At 30.9% G+C, this 20,075-nt stretch overlaps 2 protein-coding genes across 3 annotated transcripts; both read left to right on the forward strand.

Annotated features, from left to right (window-relative positions):
* Positions 1-991: 991 nt before the first annotated feature.
* LOC137832726 (Octicosapeptide/Phox/Bem1p family protein) lies at positions 992-2,757 on the forward strand. The gene has a single exon (XM_068641039.2). The coding sequence runs from the start codon at positions 1,206-1,208 to the stop codon at positions 2,556-2,558; it is 1,353 nt and encodes a 450-aa protein (XP_068497140.2). The 5' UTR covers positions 992-1,205; the 3' UTR covers positions 2,559-2,757.
* A 7,075-nt stretch (positions 2,758-9,832) lies between these two features.
* On the forward strand, positions 9,833-13,442 carry LOC137832727 (transcription factor GTE7). 2 transcript variants are annotated; one of them, XM_068641041.2, is made up of 4 exons: positions 9,833-11,641; positions 11,749-11,968; positions 12,061-12,231; positions 12,332-13,442. In XM_068641041.2, the coding sequence occupies exons 1-3, from the start codon at positions 10,337-10,339 to the stop codon at positions 12,117-12,119; spliced, it is 1,584 nt and encodes a 527-aa protein (XP_068497142.2). In that variant the 5' UTR covers positions 9,833-10,336; the 3' UTR covers positions 12,120-12,231; positions 12,332-13,442. The 2 variants fall into 2 exon arrangements, with proteins under 2 accessions (XP_068497142.2, XP_068497143.2); XM_068641042.2 differs by having other exon boundaries at positions 10,088-11,641; positions 12,061-12,207.
* Positions 13,443-20,075: the final 6,633 nt, after the last annotated feature.

Consider the following 20,075-nt stretch of genomic DNA (forward strand, 5'->3'; position numbering starts at 1 on the left):
TCATATTAATTAGGATAGAGAGAGAAGACTAAAACATTAATAAGTATGAAACTTAGAATTTATAATAATAGAGTTTTGGCGGAGAAGATAGATGTAATTTGACTAATAAGATGCCAGCTTTACAAGGCACACAACTCTAATTATAAACAATCCAGTGAGTAATAATAACAATATAATCTAACTTGGAATTGGAGTTAACTTATCTTTAATTAAACTCCCCTTTTATATCGCACTTGGATATTAATTTCTCTATCACCACACTTCTTTCAACATAATATTGAGCTTATGAATAGATATTAAACACGTAATTAATGTCTTAAATCTTATAAAGAATATCACCTAATGTTTTAATGTATTTCATTTCTCTCACTACTCGTAGAGTATTAGTTAAAGATAATCCAAGAAAAAAATATAAATAGAATTGATCATGTAATATAATAATAAAATTGCAATATACAAAACAATATATATATATATATATAAAATACTTTGTCGACGTTAAAATTACAGTGATTTATTTTAAGAATTAAAATTGCAGATATGATGTGTACTAGTGGTTGAATGATCGAATATAAGTCAATATCCAGTTAAGGTTTACCGACATCATCATACTTTAAGAGGATTAATAAGGTTAATCAAGAACTAAATATTAGGTAAAATATGTTTTTAATTACAGTCCAAATCTTTAATCCAGGTAATAAAGGATCCATGTTAATCATATAAATAAACACAAATTTTAAGAATCGGGTATCTCATCATTTTATACTGAATACAATAGTGTCGAATACAAAAGTCTTACTTCAACGTTGAAATATCTTTTATATGTACAATCAAAACTTGGAGTTCACAAAAATGAAAAAAAAAAAAAGTATGAGAAATTCATGCAAAGAGAAAAGAAATAGATCGATCGACCGAATAAGAAAGATAGTCGTTTTAGTATTCGTAATATCAATAATATGATAAAAAAGAAATACATTAGTATAAATGATTAAACGTATTAAAAAAAAGTGTATTTAGATATTTGAAATGAAAAAGGATATATTATATTATGAGGATAAATTTAGTTGAATGATCTCTCATAGGTATGAAAGGTGTCTCTGCCAAGATCCTGTCTCTCTCAACACAAAACAAGCCATAATGGAAGCTTAACAAGGATCGCACTCTCACAGAGAATTCTAAAGAAGAAGAAGAAAAAGAAGATAAAGATGGAGAATTATTCATACCAATCATACCCTGAGTCTGGCGACTCCTCTCCACGCTCCAGAGAGATCGACTTTGACAACCCTCCTGCTCCATGGGACGAACAACAACAACAAAATTACAAGGTAAAGTTCATGTGCAGCTACGCCGGGAAGATCCACCCACGCTCCCACGACAACCAACTCTCATACGTCGGCGGCGAGACCAAGATCCTCGCCGTCGATCGCTCCATAAAGTTTGCCGTCCTGCTGGCCAAGCTCTCCGCCCTCTGCGAGCTGCCGCCACAAGAAAGCAACGGCAGCAGCCTCACCTTCAAGTACCAGCTCCCGGGCGAAGACCTCGACGCTCTCATCTCCGTCACCAACGACGACGACCTCGACCACATGATGCACGAGTACGATCGCCTCTACCGCGCTTCCGCTAGACCCGCCCGCATGCGATTATTCCTCTTTGTCGCCGATACACTTCCTACTCCGCTTCCTGCTTCCGCACCGCTCCAACCTGTGCTTAAACCAAATAATGTCGATTTCCTCTTCGGTCTCGAGAAGGGCGCCGGCGTCGCCGTCGCGCCTCCGCCGTCTCAGATTCCGCCTGCGGCTGTCAAATTTCATGATCCGGTGCCGGAGCCCGTCGCTCCGCCGCCGGAGTACCAGTCGCGGCTGAATATGAACCTTGTCGATAGAGTTTCGGCTTCTGATCCGAGCGCGATTCGGCGCCAGCTGCAGCAATTGCAAATTGCGGAGAGCGAGCAAGGCGCGTATCGGAGGAAGAGCGAGGATAATTACCCCCCGGGTGATTATTACGTTCAGAAGCTGCCCGAGAAGTTTCCTCCGGCGAATTTGCCCACCAGCGCCCCGGGTTACTGGCCGGAAAAACATGTTTCCGGCGAATCCTATCCGCCGGCTGCCTCCGGTGGAGGAGATGCGCCGGTTTACATGATTTCGGCGCCGGGGACGTACTATCACGCGCCTGTGGTGCGGCCTCAAGCCACCCAGGGGTACTACGCGGTGCAGCGAATGGCTTCAGATGGCTACCGTGAAGCGGCGGTGTACGGCGGCGTGACGCCGCAGCCTAACTTGGCGCCAGGGCAGCCACCGGTTAAGGCTCCCGCGTATACGGAAGGATTCGGTGTGGTGCGGCCAAGTGGGATAGTGGATAATACGGGTGCTCCGTACGCACAGGTAGCGTACGATAGTGCAAGTGGGAGACAAGTTTATTATACTGCACAGGGTGGCGTAGTGCACGCTCCTCCGTACCAAGGCGTTTTTCCACCGGTCACTTCTGAGATGAGACAAACTGCGGTGACGTTGGGTCAAGATGTTAAAGTGATGAACAAAGTTACTCAAGGTTCTCTCTGATTATCCAAAAATAACGGTTCAGTGTGATTACCGATTAAGATTCTACTTACTTATCGCTGAATATGTTATTTCTTCACTATCTTTTCTTTCAAATCCTATTTATGTAATAGGAATAATATTATTAGCTTTTATTTTTCGCCTTCTATTTTTGTACACTATGTCGATCATGCTTATATATCATATTGCTATGTACTATTAATTTCTCTCTTGATTTTATGGTCTTTTTCTTTTTGTTAACAATTTTATCATTTAATTCTTTTAACGTTTTACTTTGAATTTGTTCTTACAATATTTCATTATCATGAGATCAGAATGGTTGATAGTTGTTGAGGAACAAAACTTAAGAGACAGTATAAAAACATTGTAAGTTGTTAATGTACTATTAACACAAGTAATTTTTCTCTTTTTCTTTAGAAAAGGTTACTACCATTTTGAATTTCTTTCTATTTGGCATCGATCTCTCAAGGCAAATTATAAACGCTTTTAGCATATTAAAACATAGGAGGGTGCATACGTATTGTTTTATTGAAGAGTCCAAAAAAGGTTGTCCCTCAAAGTCAATGCTTTATTTTAGTTTAATAAGATATTTATCTACCATCAGTAACCAGTAAACTTGTCTCCTTGATATTTTTGTATGAACACTTATGCAGATATGATAGAACTCATATTAAAAAAGAATGCAGGTAACGAGGTTTTTTTAATCCAATTGGTGCAACTTTATAATTTTTTTTAAACTCGTGTCATGCATTATTATTCATAATATAGTCATATTATGTTGACACAATTTGAATACATTTTTCAAAATCGTCTCATTTTCATATTTTTTTTTTATAAAATTGCAGAGTGAAAGAAGCGATAATGAGAAGTTATAGTTAGATAATAGGGTGAAATTAAAGATTGAAAGTTGAATAATGAAAAGGGTAGTTGAGAACGGGAGAAAATAAAAAAATGATGTTGGTCTTGGTCCACCTTCTATCATAGACTTTGAGTGTGCATGAAAGGCTAGAACTGCAGAAGGAACAAAAGGTTGCAATCACAGCACAGAAGATATTATGGGCAATTAGGATAGAAGCTTTTAATTTCCCACAGCACCGTTTTGACGTGTGCGCAGGGTTTAGTTAAACGCTCCCATCCAAAACAAAATCATAATTATTTTCCCCCTTTTTTTTCCAAAAAAAAATGACTCGGAGATACTTAAGTGAGAATCGTATTTTTTTAAGAACGAGTCTTGAGTTGGTCTTTAAAAATAAAGGAAGATTCATCTATAAAACATTATTTGATGTTTGATGTTTAAGTCAGGACAAGTACAAAAGAGACTACTATAAAATTATTAAATAAAAATCAATTTTAGAGACTAAAATTAATTCATTGTTATATTCGTTAAATTATATACTATTTTAGAAACTAAAAAAAATTATTATCGATAAATAGTTTCTAAATTGGTATCTAATTAATTACTTAGATTTTAACTACTAATTATTTAGATTATAAATTTAGTAACAAAAACTTTTGTAACTAATTAGATATCAATTTAAAAACTATTCATCAATAATAAAAATTAATTTAAAACTCAATAATTTTTTAATCACTAAAATAGTATTTAATTTAATCAATATAATAACTAATTATTTTATTATATAAAATTAGTTTTTATTCAGTGATGATAATGAAAAAAAAAATACATGATTGCCCCACCACATCTTCTTCTTCCCTTTTAATTTTTTTATTTTCTTGAAACTCCATTATGCCTTCACACCGCAACTCGCTCTTTTCATCACCTCTTTCCGCCAATCTCTTTATGAAAGCTGGAGGGAGTTGTTACTATAAATTCATTGTTTTATAAATAAATAACAACAACAAAAAAAAACTCAAAAGTGACGGATATGTTATTCAAAATTAAATAACTCTGCAACATGGATATAAAAACTAAACTTCTATAAGAGAGTTACTTAAAAAAAGTCAATAAATATCTATGTGTTGCTATTTTCTAAAATAGGTCTCAACTCTTGATTCGAATGTTTATATCTATAAAAAGTTTTTTTATGTTAAGTCATTTTTATTTTAGGATAATTAATAAATACTTTATATTGATATGATGTTTCGTCACCTATTATAAAAATATGTTGAAATAATTTATTTATACAAATAAGTTGATCCTTTACACTTCATTTTATACGTATTTATTAACAATTTTTTGTATTTAATGTTTTAATATTATATATAATTTTGTTTCTAATCTTCCTTTAATCTTTTGCTATTATAGTATTAGAATGAGATTTAATCAATATAATTATTCGTGACAAAGAGTACCCATGTGTTACAGTTATATATATATATATATATATATATATATATACACTTGTTTTTATCCTTATTATAAAATATCTTTTAGAAGAAATTTATATTTTTATATGTTAAGATAAATTCATATATATTAATAACAAACCCATAAAAGTTGTGTGTAATCTTAAACATATGGTAATAAATTAACGTGAGATTAAGAATAAGATATTACGTAAATAGAATATAAAATAGTAAAAACATATCTTAATTATCACTAAAAAAACAATATCTTCTTCATAATACATTTTATTTAATATATTGTCTAAAAAATCGAAACAAAAATAGAATAGTTAATCGGATCCAAAGGTTGGGTTGGGCTATGAAAGGAAATGTGGGTCATATATACATTTACTTTTTTCACCTTATCTTTTCTTCCCACACCTCTATGGGTAGTGAAATGACAAAAATGGTCGTTAGGCTGTGGAATTCAAAAATACATTTTGAATTACTCTGAAATATATTTTTAAATCTAAAAATATATTTTGAATTTTATAAATAATTTTATGTAATCTCATATTTTTGAATTTTTAGATTACGTAATTGAGAAATCTATTCTCGATTAGATATTTTATAATATAATTATAGATTTTTTAATTTTGTAATATAGAAATATATTTTAAATTATATAATTTAGAAAATATATTTTGAATTTCTAAGTTATACAATAATTTGAAAATATATTTTGAATTGTATAATATAAAATACATTTTCAAATTACACAATCTATAAACGTATTTTATATTGTATAATTTATAATACATTTTGAATTATGTAATATAAAATGTATTTTATATTTAAAAACGTATTCCGAGTTTTATACAATCCATAGTATAATTATGAATTGTAGAATCTAAGACACATTTTTTAGTTATGCAATTTAGAATCCCAACTCATGAATAATTTGGACATTTCCCATATCCACGAAGATGAAAAAATAAAATGCAAAGCTAATAAGTGATTACATGTTGTGGTTGTTTTGTGAACCTCTTTATTTTCACTTTTGCTCCAAATAGATGTTTTTTTTTTCCAACATGGTAACAATAAAGAAAAAAAATATGTTTTTGTTAAGAGATTTGGTCCTTTAAAATGTAAATTACTATGTGAACAAAAAAAATACTTTCAATTTTGTGAGTAAAATCATTAAATATTGTTTGTGAGTAAACCATTTAAGCAACTATAGAAGACAAAAATATTTGAAGCCCATTTAATAAATTTTTTGAATTCATAAATATGTTTATGCATTAGTTCAAGGTGAGAATCACTTGAAGTCAAATTTCTCATCTTTCTAATTCTAAATGTAAAGCTAGTTGGGGCACCTTATAGCCATGAGCCCAAAATGCAAAAAAGTGCTATAAATAATGAACAAGGACAAACTTATAAATACTAATGAATATGTTAAGTAAGAGATTAGTGTAGAAAGATTGAATAAATGAAGAGGTAGATAGCGTTGTTAGATTCTTAAATAATTACTCAAGTTATGGTTATCTTAATTAAAGCTTCCATAAAGCACTTATGGGACGCGGTAATAGCGTGTACAACTATAGAAGGAATATATTCGAGTTTAAAGCTTCTACTAACCCAAAACGTTAAGATAGGTACCATTCTCACCTCACATGTGACTGCTTTTTCTACCCAAACTTTCAATTCACATGCTACACAACACCAATCCAACCCTTTCTCAACTTTTTATTTATTACAACCCAAACAAGCTTTCCAGCAACCTCTCAAGAATAACCTAAAAAAAAATTTATATGTTTTTTACTTATTACAGTTAATTTAGTCTCACATTACTCAGGAGTCGAGATAATGACAGTTTATATATTCATTCTTCTTTCAACCCACCTAAGTAATTTTTAAGGACAAAACCGTGATGAAACATCGATTTTCAAAACAGACAATGTATCGGATGCGGTGATTGATCTTGACGATGATATCTCTCGGACTTGAAATCGGAACACGTAATAATTAAGTTAAATTTTTTAGTCATAAATAAAACTTTACTTGTGGCATTATATTTAAATTTTGTTGTTAGATTAAAGAGTGACCTTCCTCTGGAATCCATAGCTAAAAAGCAGAAGTTGTTTTATTCTTCTAAGATGGTGGCTGTGGCTGGTGGATAACTTTTGGAAAGTAAGGTATAAAGAAAAATGTAATGGCATCAAATAGTGGCTGTGAAGTTACATGTCAACATTCAATTAGTGTGAAATGAAATGAAATGCCATTTCTGGATCTTTCTTCTTAATTCTCTCCACCAATTATACTCTCCCTGCCTTCTTCTCCACACATATATATATACACACTATACACACACATCAAACTTTGTATTGTTCCAACCCTAGAACAAGTCCTCTCTTCCAAGAAATATTTTGGGTCTACCTGGTTTTTGCAAAGGGTTCTTACTCTTGGTGAGATGAATGAGATCAAATATGGCTATCCCTACCCAGCTCAAGGTAAGTTTATATACATGCATATATGTAGTGTATATATATTAGTCTCTTCTCACTGTTTTTGTTGTATTTCGTCTTGTTATTGATCTTCTTCCATAAAAAATACTCTTTTTTACTCACGTTAATTGTGCGGGATTCTCACAATTTATGTTGATGGAGTAAAAATCTTTTAAAACGAGATTTACAAATAATCATTCAACACACTGCATTGGATTCGACCTAATACTCTGTAGTCACTTAACCTCAGACATAAACGTATGAGACTAAGAAATTTTGATCATCTTAACAATTGCTTACCACATGAGACTCAGCCAATCCTCTATATATATAGAGAGATTTACACTCAAATTATCATGTTCAACTCTTATTACTTTGAATTTCTTTAATTCTCTCTCTTTGTATGGCAATAAAGAAAGTTGTTGTTTAGTTGCCAGTTGATCAAGTTTTTGTCCAATGCATATGTAATGGCCTGAATTTGAAACTTTTCAATTTGTATTTTTGTCAATCATTACTGAGTAGTTGTTGTTATGTCCACGCAGGTCCTTACCAGGGGCCACCTCCGGTGGCGGCGCCACCGCAGTACTATGCTGCTCCACCGCCCAGAAGAGAACCGGGTTTCCTTGAGGGATGGTAAGATTATATACTGCAACATCTTCAATTAAGCAAAAGTAACATGAAGTTTTCACTTTGGATGTTTCTTCTCTCCAAAATTGAGCTTACTATTAAAATTTTTAAAAAAAACTACTATACCAGTTTCTAATTTTTTTTAAAATGTAAATATTTATTGATTCTGTTAATAAAATTAGAATTTCTCTTTAATGGGATGACTTCAAAACTTGTATCAATAATTTGTTGATAAAACAATTTTCTTATTATTAAAAATTTGTCAGAGTATTTATAATTTAAAAGATAAGATAAATGTGGTAAATATCTAGAAAAGTAACCAAAAACAAAATTATTCCAAAATTGAATAACTTTGTTTATTTTTTGTCCTATGCAGCCTTGCGGCTCTGTGTTGCTGTTGCCTCTTGGATGAGTGTTGCTGTGACCCAACTATTATTTTCGCTAGCTAATGCTTGTGCTGTCACTCTGATATACAAAAAAAGACACTTGTTGTAGTATTAATATATTTTTATATAACACTTTCTGTTCTTCAGTGGATCCCATCAAATTATTATGTATCAATTAGAAGTTATCAATATATTTCTTTTGCTGTTCTATAATTACATACTTCAAATACTTTGCTCCTTCTTGGTCTTGCAATATAACAATATAAGACATCAATTTCTTCAATCCTATGTTCTATTATTCGTCCCTCAAGTCTAATAATAAGTCTATTTTTAAAAACACGCTCAAGTGAGTTGGGATATTAAAGATATTAAAGTGTTTGTGAATTTAAAATTAGAAAAGTCAATACCTTTTAATGTGAAATCATCTCTTATTTATAATTTTCTATTGAGTATTCTTTTTTAATGATTTTGGTCCAGACTCAATAAATCATTAATGATATTTTGTAGTTCTTAATTTAGATCAACCTACTTACTCAACAAGATTTCTACTTCATTATTCTTAAACTACAATTTGCACCACTATAACATTTAAAAATTTACATTGTATAGAGTATCAAATATTTTACAAATTGAAGTTTCTATTTGAATAGCAAAAAGTATATACTAAATCAAATTTATTAAGTAATATAATAACTACAAAAAATTCAATATTTATTTGTATTTGTTCATTTACCATGTATCAATATTACATATTATTTTCATAGACACTAATTCAAATATTATTAAAAATAAATTTTAGTAAAAATTAAATAATTAAAATATTTGTAAAACTTAATTTCTTTATATTTTTCACTAGGTTAATCTATTTGATTACTTATTCATTTTATACCTAATACTTATTTTATTCTAAATTTAATAATTAAAAATTTATATAATTTAAGTTTCTTTACAAATTTGAATATGTAAATGTAATTGGATTGTTTTAACAAGCCTGATCCCTTTTAAGATTTTTAAATGGAGAATAACTTTTTTCCAGGTTAAATTTATACAGATGGTTTATAAAATAAAATTGTATATATTAAACTTTAACTAAAAGTAAACATAAAAATTATATTTGAGAAGAATTAGATGATATTTTTATAAGGTATATTATACTTTTTATATGATAATATTTTTTTTTATTTCTACTAAATATTATGAGTATCCCTTTTTTATTAATGAATCATAAAATAAAAGTAAATGAAAATTATTAGGTTCGTAATATTTTTTAAAAAAAAACCTGATTTGATTAGCTTGCATTGATGGTTGTGACTCTTTCGAAAGTGTAGAACTATGTAAAATTAAATGTTAATTAAAATGATTTAATATTTATTAGTTTATTAGTAAATATAATGGATAAATGCTTATCCAAACAATACTGTTAATTTATTTCCAAAATACATACTATAAATCATCCCAAATTCACAACACATTCATCCCAAATGTAGGAGAAACTCAAATCCAAATCAAAGCACCACCTTCTCCATCAACCAGATCTGAGAACGCCACGTGGTGGAATTAGGAAATCACAACCGTTGGTTCTAGATCTACGGTCAGTTTTCGGCACAGCTGGGAAATCGCCTTCATCCATTGGATCACAGTTAAACTGAGAATCAACAACAGAGGAAGCTTCCCGGGGTACCCGCGGGCAGATCTAATCGCCTTTAAGAATCGGCCCTAGCACTCTCGCATTCCTCGCTCAGATTAGGGTAACCCGCACTTCCTAACCCTAAACGCTAAGCTTATAACTTTTTCCGGTTTTCTCTTCCAAATCGGTGCTTTCGCCAGCGGCACGTGAGCATCTTCAACTGGGTTTGGGTGTTTTCTTCGCGCGTGTGACTCTTAGTACAGCTGACTCATGCTTTGTTTCACCGGCATTGGAAAGCTCGCGCCGGAGCGGCGACAGAATCTCACCAGACGGCTGTGATTTTGCACTTCTATGGCTTCCGCCGTCTTAGCTAACCGGAACGAACCTAATTGGCCGCAGCATAGAGTCGGTGGAGCTGGATTCATGGGAAAAGCACCCTTCGCTAACCCTAACCCTAATTCTAATCCTAAATTAGCAAATAGCAAAAGGAACCAATCGGCTTCGGACGATGCTTCCTCTATCAACAGGCGATCCAACGAAGTAGTAACTCACTCCCAATACGTGTCCTTCAACATCGGATCCTTATCGAAGAAGGAACTCGGCGACATCAAGAATAGGCTTGTGTCGGAGCTCGAGCAGGTCCAGAAATTCAGAACTCGAATCGAGTCAGGGGAGTTGCAACCTGGGCAGAGTTTTAATGGCGGCCACCCGAAGAAATCATCGAGCAAAAAGGTGTCCGGTAACAAACGACCCCTGCCGTTGAATTCCGCGAAGGATTTTAAACGGTCGCTTCCGGAAGTTGGGAACTTGATGAAGGGCTGCTCGCAGGTTTTGCAGAAGCTGATGAAACACAAACATGGGTGGATCTTCAATGTACCAGTTGACGCTGTCGGAATGGGTCTCCATGATTACTACGATATAATTAAACAGCCTATGGATCTCGGAACGGTGAAGTCCAATCTCTCCAAAAACAAGTACTCGGCCCCTTCGGATTTCGCCTCTGATGTGAGGTTAACTTTCAAGAATGCACTGACTTATAACCCTAAGGGTCACGATGTGTACACCATGGCGGAGCAGCTTTTGACGAGGTTTGAGGAGCTGTATCGCCCGATGCATGAGAAATTCGAAGATTTGGTTGGACATGATCGTGATTTTGAGGAGGAATTGCAGGCCAGTTCGTGGAGCCACGTTGAGCCAGAGAGGGTGAAGAAGAAGGAGAATCTGATCCCTCATGCGAAATTTCAAGAAGAGCCTCCTCAGCCTCCTGCAAGTTCTTCTAACCCTCCTTTGCTGCAGTCCCCCGTGCGCACACCTTCTCCCATGCGAGCCCCACCCGTTAAGCCTTTGAAGCAACCTAAGCCGAAGGCTAAGGATCCCAACAAGAGGGAGATGAGTCTTGAAGAGAAACACAAGCTTGGGTTAGGACTGCAGAGTTTGCCAGCAGAGAAAATGGAACAGGTGGTGCAGATCATAAGGAGGAGGAACGGGCATTTGAAGCAGGATGGGGATGAGATCGAGCTTGATATTGAGGCTGTTGACACAGAGACCCTTTGGGAGCTTGATCGGTTGGTGACTAATTATAAGAAGATGGTTAGCAAGATTAAGAGGCAGGCATTGATGGGCAACAACAATGTGGCGCCACACAAAGCCAATATGGTATATCTTCTACCAGTTTGATCACTTTATTTTTGGGCTCGAATTCTTACTTCGCATTGACAGTAATATCGTTACGAGTAACTAATTTTTGGTGCTTTATTTGACAGGAATTGCCTGCCCATGAGAAGGCTGATGGGATGCCAACTGAGTTGAAGAAGCCAAAGAAAGTGGAAGCAGGAGAAGAGGATGTTGACATTGGGGATGAGATGCCAATGAGTATGTTCCCGCCTGTGGAGATTGAGAAAGATAAAGATGTTGCTGGTGGCCATGCAACTAGTAGTTCTAGTAGCTCTAGCGGTTCAAGCAGTGATTCCTCATCGTCAAGTGGTATTCCCCTGCCTTAGTGTAGGCTTTGGTTTGTGGTTGAAACTATTTTTCTGAGGAAAAAACTTAAAAAGAAAGTTTTATTGCCATTGCAGATTCGGATTCCGGGAGTTCCTCAGGAAGTGACTCTGAAGCAGACAATGGGCATTCGTAGCAGTGAGGGATATTTGTTACTAGTGGTCAAACATGATCATGCGGGTGGGTGGATGAAGAAATGCATGCTTCATTGGCTTCCTTTGAGGGTGAGGATTGAAAACATGGACAAGGTATGCCCATGTCATTTTGTATGTTATTCTTTTGGTGCAGTGAGATTTTTCAGAGATGGAATGATTGGCTGGCTAAATTTGCGATTATCTTTCATTTCAGGGATTGTGATAGTTGGTTGTATTGTGAGTTGGTTCCGGGAGTGGCGGTTTGGATTGTGGAGCTGGACACCTGCTCGAGGATTTGGGTGTGTTATAAATCTGTACAAATATATTCGGAACCTAAAGTTATCACCAAAACGATTTGTAGGCCAGAACGTTGACTGAAATGTGAAAATCCTAGGATAGACTCGTTGAAGATTTAGGAATAGAATGCAGAGAATTAATATTTGAGTTTTACCTTGTACACATTAGCAACGGTATATAGATTGAACTTCTCTCTTTCAAATCCATTTTGTGGATCTGTGCATTGGATTTTTTGAATCGTTAATCAGTCTAAAGACCGAGGTACGAAAAAGCTACGAAGATGAATCAATTGATTTAAGGTCGTCCAATCAGACAGGGTCGTGGTTATACCTCTAGTTACGGATTATTCCTGTTTGAAGATTTGCTAGATGCCACGTGTGGTCCCCGAAGAATCAAAACATTCCTTCGGTGGTTCATGGCTACAGAATTCAGCCTTTTTAAAGAGAGGCATAACTGAGGCGTTTATACGTGGAAGGGGTTTGAAGTGCTTGAGATGCCTCGGGACTGTTATCAGTTTACTGGTTGTGGAGTTTTGGTACTTGTCTACTAAAAAATAATCAACTTCAGAGTGGGATAGGATTTACATTGGATGGAATATATAATACCTATTGCCTACTAGACGGGGAAGACACAAGATTCATCCTTCTCCAATGGGCTATTTTCTTCTTTGTGGCCAATTTTTACTTAGGATAATTTTTTAGAATGTGTATGATTTTTTGTGCCTTCACTTATTGCCCATCATATGGAGAATACTATGAAACATAACATGGATGGATCGGTCTATCAAGGCTCACTCAGGTAGTGCTTATGTCTGGGGCTCTCATTGTGACATTGGCATTTGTTCGACAACAGTTAAAGCTGTACGTTGGCATTTGTTCGACAGTAAAGGCTGAGCTGCGGGGTCTGTGGCACGGTTTATAATGCTCTTTTAATCCTTAAATGTCACCAACGATTTTGTTGAAATGGATTCTCAAGTAGCTTTGTACTTGATCTGGTGCGGATATGAATTTTTCTCTGTTGTTTTTCTTCTTGTCATGAGCAACCGGGAGCTGGTTGGCACATTACTTTCTTGTTAACTATGGTAATTCTGTAAACTTCTTTGTTCAGGTTTTCCTGCCATCGAACTCCCTTCCCTGGTATGATTGTGTAATCTGTTCTGTTGGGCATTGCGGCTTATTTCAATTACCAAAAGAATGAAAACCTGTTTCCTCATGAATATATTACTATTTGACATTGTTTTTTTTATTGTCAGGGGGAGACCACGTTAAGATTTTTTCATAATAAACTAAGCTTATACCAAAAAGGTTGAAAATCATACCCATTTAAAGTTTAATAAAGTTGATTTTGAAGTGATAAATGTGGTAGAATGTTTGTTTAAATAAAGGATGGAGAATTGATCTTTAGATGATATGATAGAAACAGACAGCAATCCGTCATCCATTCCTCTATCAGAATTCAGAAGCTGCAGAATGGGCATGAGCAGTCTGTGTCAACCCATTACTAATATTTCATTCTCATTCATTAAGTCTTGGTCATCACTTTCTGCATTCCATGTCTTTAATTTTCCCTAATGACCCATTTTGCCCTCTGCAAATGCTGTTTCTGTTTTCATTTAACCTTTTTAATCTTATTTCTTTCCTTATGCGTTGGTAGTAGTATTATAAAAATGGAGGATAAACCTTCTAAAACATACAAGACCAATTCATCTCATGAAGTAAGAAACTTGGTAATCCAATTTGAGTTTATCTAACAACAGTGATGATAAAATTATTCTTTTAACGTTTTATCCCCATGCTCATCCTCATCCTCGTAGTCTTACCCTTGAAGTAGAGAAACACATTGTCCAATCTCACTTTTGTTTTGTACCAAGTGAACAAACACATTTACTAAATATTATACGTATTTGAAGTTTCGTAAATAATTTATTCTGTAATATCTTTGGTTTATCTTTGAATTCAAACATAAATCAAATAGTGTAAAAGAAATCTAAAACCAATTATATACTAATATATTCAAAATATTAAATTAGGAATTTATAATGATTATATATTCTATTATTATATGTTCAGATCACATTAATTTTAAACGTAAAAGGTTTCATAAAAACATGTGTAAATTAACTAAATTTTGAATTTGATTTATAATGAAATATAAATATTTTTTATTGAACGTAAATCAATAGTTTCTAAGAGATGCTCTCAACTTGAGACTTGAATTGATAACACGAGTTTCATTTAAACGGATTGGTTTAAATTGAAATCGAACACAAAGAATAGCAGTAAATACATGTTTAAGGTCTAATATAAAAATGATAAAAAAAGTTAAAAATATTGAAAGTAATACTTGACTTTATTATACATAAAAAAAAATACTTACCCGCAAAGATTAATGTATTTTAATTATGTAAAAATAAATACTTTTTAACTCATTTCACACGCACACATAATAATAATAATAATAATAATAATAATAATATGAAATAGTAACAATAATAATAGTTAAGAGACAGTAGATGGTAGTGCATTAATATCTATCTGTATTTAGAGGATGGAAAGATGAATTAATGACATTAATTATATGTATTTTGTAGTTTTAAATGCTAAGCTTAATTCATATTAAAAATGTATTACACTTATTTTCATCTCTAAATAGAAAAGTAGAAACCATGGCACCAAAATAATCAAGGGTTGAATTGAATTACATTTTTTTTAATTTTTAGCAGCCGCCAGAACCTGAGACAGTTTATGTTGTTTTTTAATTAAGTTATGAGCTTAAAAAGGAAATGCTCATTACACATCTTCAATCCGTCAAATCCCACCCCGTTTATTCTTCCTTTGCTAATCATCGTAGCCGTTTTATTTGTAACAAAAGTTTATTAAAACTGTGAAACTATATGTGTGTCATTATTATTAAATTATATGATAGGAGTTAAAAAAATGTTAATATTAATTTTATTTTATTTATAATTTTTAGCTGTTTTTTTAATAGAGGTGTATAATTTTTATTTTGTTTGTTTTGATTCTAGTATTTATTAATTGACTTCTTGTTTTTTTATTTTTTTATTTTTTCTTTAATTAAATTTATATATTCAAACTATTTGTTTTAATTTTAATTATAAAAAAATATTTATTCTCATATTTTTATTTTAAAAATAATTATGTGATTCCATGACATCACAGGGGAATTGTGTTTAACCATTTTTGTCTTGAGATTCATCCATAGATTCAGGGCGTGGTTGATGGAAGCATACAAAAACTCATGCTACTTTAATCGCTAATCATCTCATCCTCATACTTCTAAACTAACATGCTAAATGTAATTATCAAGTCAGAAATATCTTACTATAAACAATACTATTAGAAAATACTTTTTAATCCGTCTTACCATTTCGCAATTTCTATTTCTTTTGCTTAATTTTTTAATTACTCTCGTGTTATATTTACATCATTCTTTTGGTTTAAAATTACAATACGTTTTAAAAATATAGTACAAGAAACACTTTAATGTAATATTTATGCTAAAAGGAATTAACATTTCTTAAATTTAACTTAAAATAAATATATAATTCATATTCCATGGTGATACCGATAGACAGAAGATCAAATATGAAATAAATAAATAAATCACAAAATGACTAAGAAAAATCTATTTGATTTTAAATTTAAATAAGAAAAACAGTCACACACATTTGAGATCAATGAGAAAATGATAACCATAAATGGTAAATAAAGAAAATGTTGATCACGCATTCGAAATGACCAGACAAAAGTAAACGACGCAAAGAGTAAAACAAAATTGCCACAAAAGGAAGCAAAAAAAAAAGTGTAGCAACCTCAATGTTGTAAAGGGAGTGAAAGACAAGTCCAAGTACTCATACAAAATAGTTTAATTCAATTTTTAAATGTGAAATATTACTAATTTATCTGCTAACACTCAACTCAAATAAAATTTATTTTTTAGTGAAAAATAATTCCCAATAGCAATACTAATTTTTAACAGCACTTAAAGAAGTCTATATGTGGAAGTTAAATGATAATAGGTAAATGAACACTACAAAACTAACTATTTCTTATATAAAATCGCTGAATATTAATTAATATGATACTAAATTATTTAACAATTAGTAAGTTATATGTGTAGGTGAACTAATCTTAAATTTAACTACTATTATTATTATTATTATTATTATAAAAAATAATAAATGTGTGTTTCTATAGTGTTAAAATTTAGTTAAATAAGTGCTTATGAAGTATGATACGAGCCTACACATTTTTATAGTGGATAGTTTACATAGATTTTTTTTTATTAATTTTGTGTTTCTTTTAAAAATGGAAATTTGGTTATAATACTTTACAAAGGTATGATTAGTTCTTTAAATATGATGAAATATGAATATTCTTTTACAAATTTTGTTTTTTATAAACAAATAAAATGACTTTAAGTCTAATTCAACTTTATAAAACGTATAAGGTGATGTTTGTACCCACTTATAAATTATGAAATGTTTTAATCTCTAGTTTATGTGAAATCTCCACCATATCCCTTACATTGAGACTACCAACTCGTTCGTGAGACTGGTCGGATAACGGGTGACATGATAGGCCTAACAAACTCTTGTTAAAATAGACTTGAGACGACTCTGATACTGTATTAAAGAGTGAACTTTTAAGTCTAACTCAACTTCATAAAATTGGCTTATAAAGTGAGGTTTGAACTCACTTATATATTATAAAATGTCATAATATCTAGTCGATGTGAAATCTCCAACAAATAAAATTTATATTTTTTATTCAATACGAGAGAGATAAAAAATCACAAAATATATATATATATATATATATAATCCAAAATACTCATTTAATTTATCTCTAAAATTATATAATAAATATAATGTTTTGCCACTCTTAACTACGCCTCTCCAAGTTTGCTTACTCACCACTGTTTTTAAATGGACCATAGTCTGTATTTCTTTGTTTGTATCGTAACTGTTTAAAATTATAATTTTATAAATAGATTTACTTGTGTATTCTTTTATTAAAAAAAAAAGTAACATACATACATGTATGTTTTTAAAAATATTATATATTTTTTTCTTTAATATTTTTGTCTTTCTAAAATCTGAACATATTTTTAGATCCTACTAAAATGTAAATATATATATAAAAAAATCTTAATATATTATTAATTATACATTTAAATAAAATAACTGTAAAATTCAAATATTAAAGTCGTGATCAATATTATGTCTATTATTACTACTGATAACAAAAAAATATTTAAATTTTAAATAAACAGAGTAATACGTATTTTTAAGAAATATATTTAAAATTGAACAAGTATATAAATACATTTTACCCAAAAATAAATAGCATTGTAACTTATTGTTATTTTAAAGTATGAAATTTAAAAATAAATCTTGAAATTTATGAACTTTGGAAAGAATTGCTACGTTTTCTTTGCAGTTGTCAATGACTATGTGATTTTTTTTTAATTGTTTACATTCTTATGGGCAAAATATTTTTTTCCGTCTCTATAATTCCAATAACATAATTATCATCTTTTATATAATATACTCTTAATACTTACAATGATTTTTAAACAATTTATTTATAAATTTGTTATATGAAAAAAGAAATAGACACAGAATAAATAAATAAAAACTGTATAATTATTTTATTAAAATAAAATAATTTAGTTTGTTGATTGATTCTTACAAAAATATAGAAAACATAAAAAATGAGAGAAGAGAAAGTAATTAACACAAAATCATTCAAAGATGGGTAAAATTGAATGTGGTGACTGTATAAAAAAAATGATAAGAGGCATGCATGTGGCTTCCAACTACAAATCTCAACAATATTGGGATTTCAAAACCTTCTTTTAAATGCATCACAAAGCATTCAATGCTATAAATATTTTGGATACCTTTATTTTTTTTTAAATATAAAAGATAACACCAAAAGAGTTAATATGCATGGATGAATATAAAAAATATATAAAATATATACATTGATATTGTTTATGTGCTTCAATAATCCTTTTAGGATATTTATGTGGATATGATTTATTGTAAATTTAAAATTAGGACTATAAATGTTTAAAGATCTCATTGAAATAGGAATGTTAATTTATAGTATATAAATGGGATAACTCTTATCTTATAAGATGTTGATTTTGTAATAATGAGTTAGAATTGACCATATGTCCTAATATGATATCAAAGTTAATCATGTTTTGTTACACTACTTATTATAACTTATTTATTAAAAATAATTTATAATTTCTACCTTAATTTTTTAGAATTATTGGTACTAATCATAAAAATTACTTTTTATAAATTTTATAAAAGTGTGTATATTACATGTGGTTAGTTTTCTTTATCTTTTTCAAGTCACTTACTTTGTAAATTTGAAATAAAAAAAATGTATTCAATTTATAAGGTAACTTTTCTTTGTTATGGTTGAGAGGATTCATACAAAATTTTATTTCTCCATATATAACATGGACATACTTGTTTTGCTTTAAATACTATGATAAGGTGGTTCAACTTCTCTTGATACTACCTTAATCCATTTTCAAGCAAATTATTGCATGTAAAATAAGTGAAAATAAAAATTTAATTTTTTTAAGACAATTCATTTATTTTATTATTAAACTAATGCCAATATATCATAAAGTAACAAGAAGAAGTATCTTCAATCCAAACATTTCCACCCAATTTAAAAACTAACTTAAAAAATTGATAGGTCGAAAGATCGAATGACTTATTAAATTGTGCTTAATGTATTTCTTAAAGTAGTGACACATAAATATAGCAAAAAAAAATATTAATTATTAACTAAAGTCAAAATTATAAAATAAAACTTAATTAGTGGACCTATTCTAAAGTGAAAAAAAGGTAATAGATCCATTAAGTCCATTATTGATTAGTATAAATAACAATGCATTTAATTCAATAGTTAGATAATTAATAAATATTTAAGAACCAAAACCGACTTAAACATAAGTAAATTCCTATAGGTATCTCCACCCTTTGAATCATCATACCAAGAGGTTGATAACACACACCCTATTGTTGTAAAAAAAGAATACGAAGTTGCTGAAAAAGAAGATCAAGTAACTGAAATTATTAATTAAAAAAACATATGAGATTTAGTTGAATATACTCTCCACACATATTTTATATTTTATAAGAATAATTACCATTAAAGTTACATATTTAGAAATTCACACAAAACTCAATTCACATTTATTTTCTTGTTCTTTATCCAAAATGTGGGTATTATAATTAGAACAATTGTATTAGCAGTTTAATTGAATGAGTTTAATTTTTTAAGTAATCTAATTTGGTAATGTCATAAATTTCTAAAAGTAATGAACTTATATTGCCTATTTTACAATTAACAAAGCTGTATAATTTGGCAAGACAACATATTTCTAAAACTATTAATCTTCTTATTTATTGGCCTATTAGAGAATTTTCCATCTCTACTTTAACATTTATTAGCTTTGGTCACATATGCAGTATCTATAAAAGCATATATTTGTAGATTTTGTTGCTGTAAGGAGACATTTATTACAAAATTAATGTATATTACTTTTGATATATTTTTGAAAAAAAGGAAAAATAAATTTTATTAGAACTAAATTATTGGTAAAAC

This window comes from Phaseolus vulgaris, chromosome 6, assembly GCF_051622355.1.
Source record: "Phaseolus vulgaris cultivar YP4 chromosome 6, ASM5162235v1, whole genome shotgun sequence".
In the NCBI taxonomy this organism is placed as follows: Eukaryota; Viridiplantae; Streptophyta; class Magnoliopsida; order Fabales; family Fabaceae; genus Phaseolus; species Phaseolus vulgaris.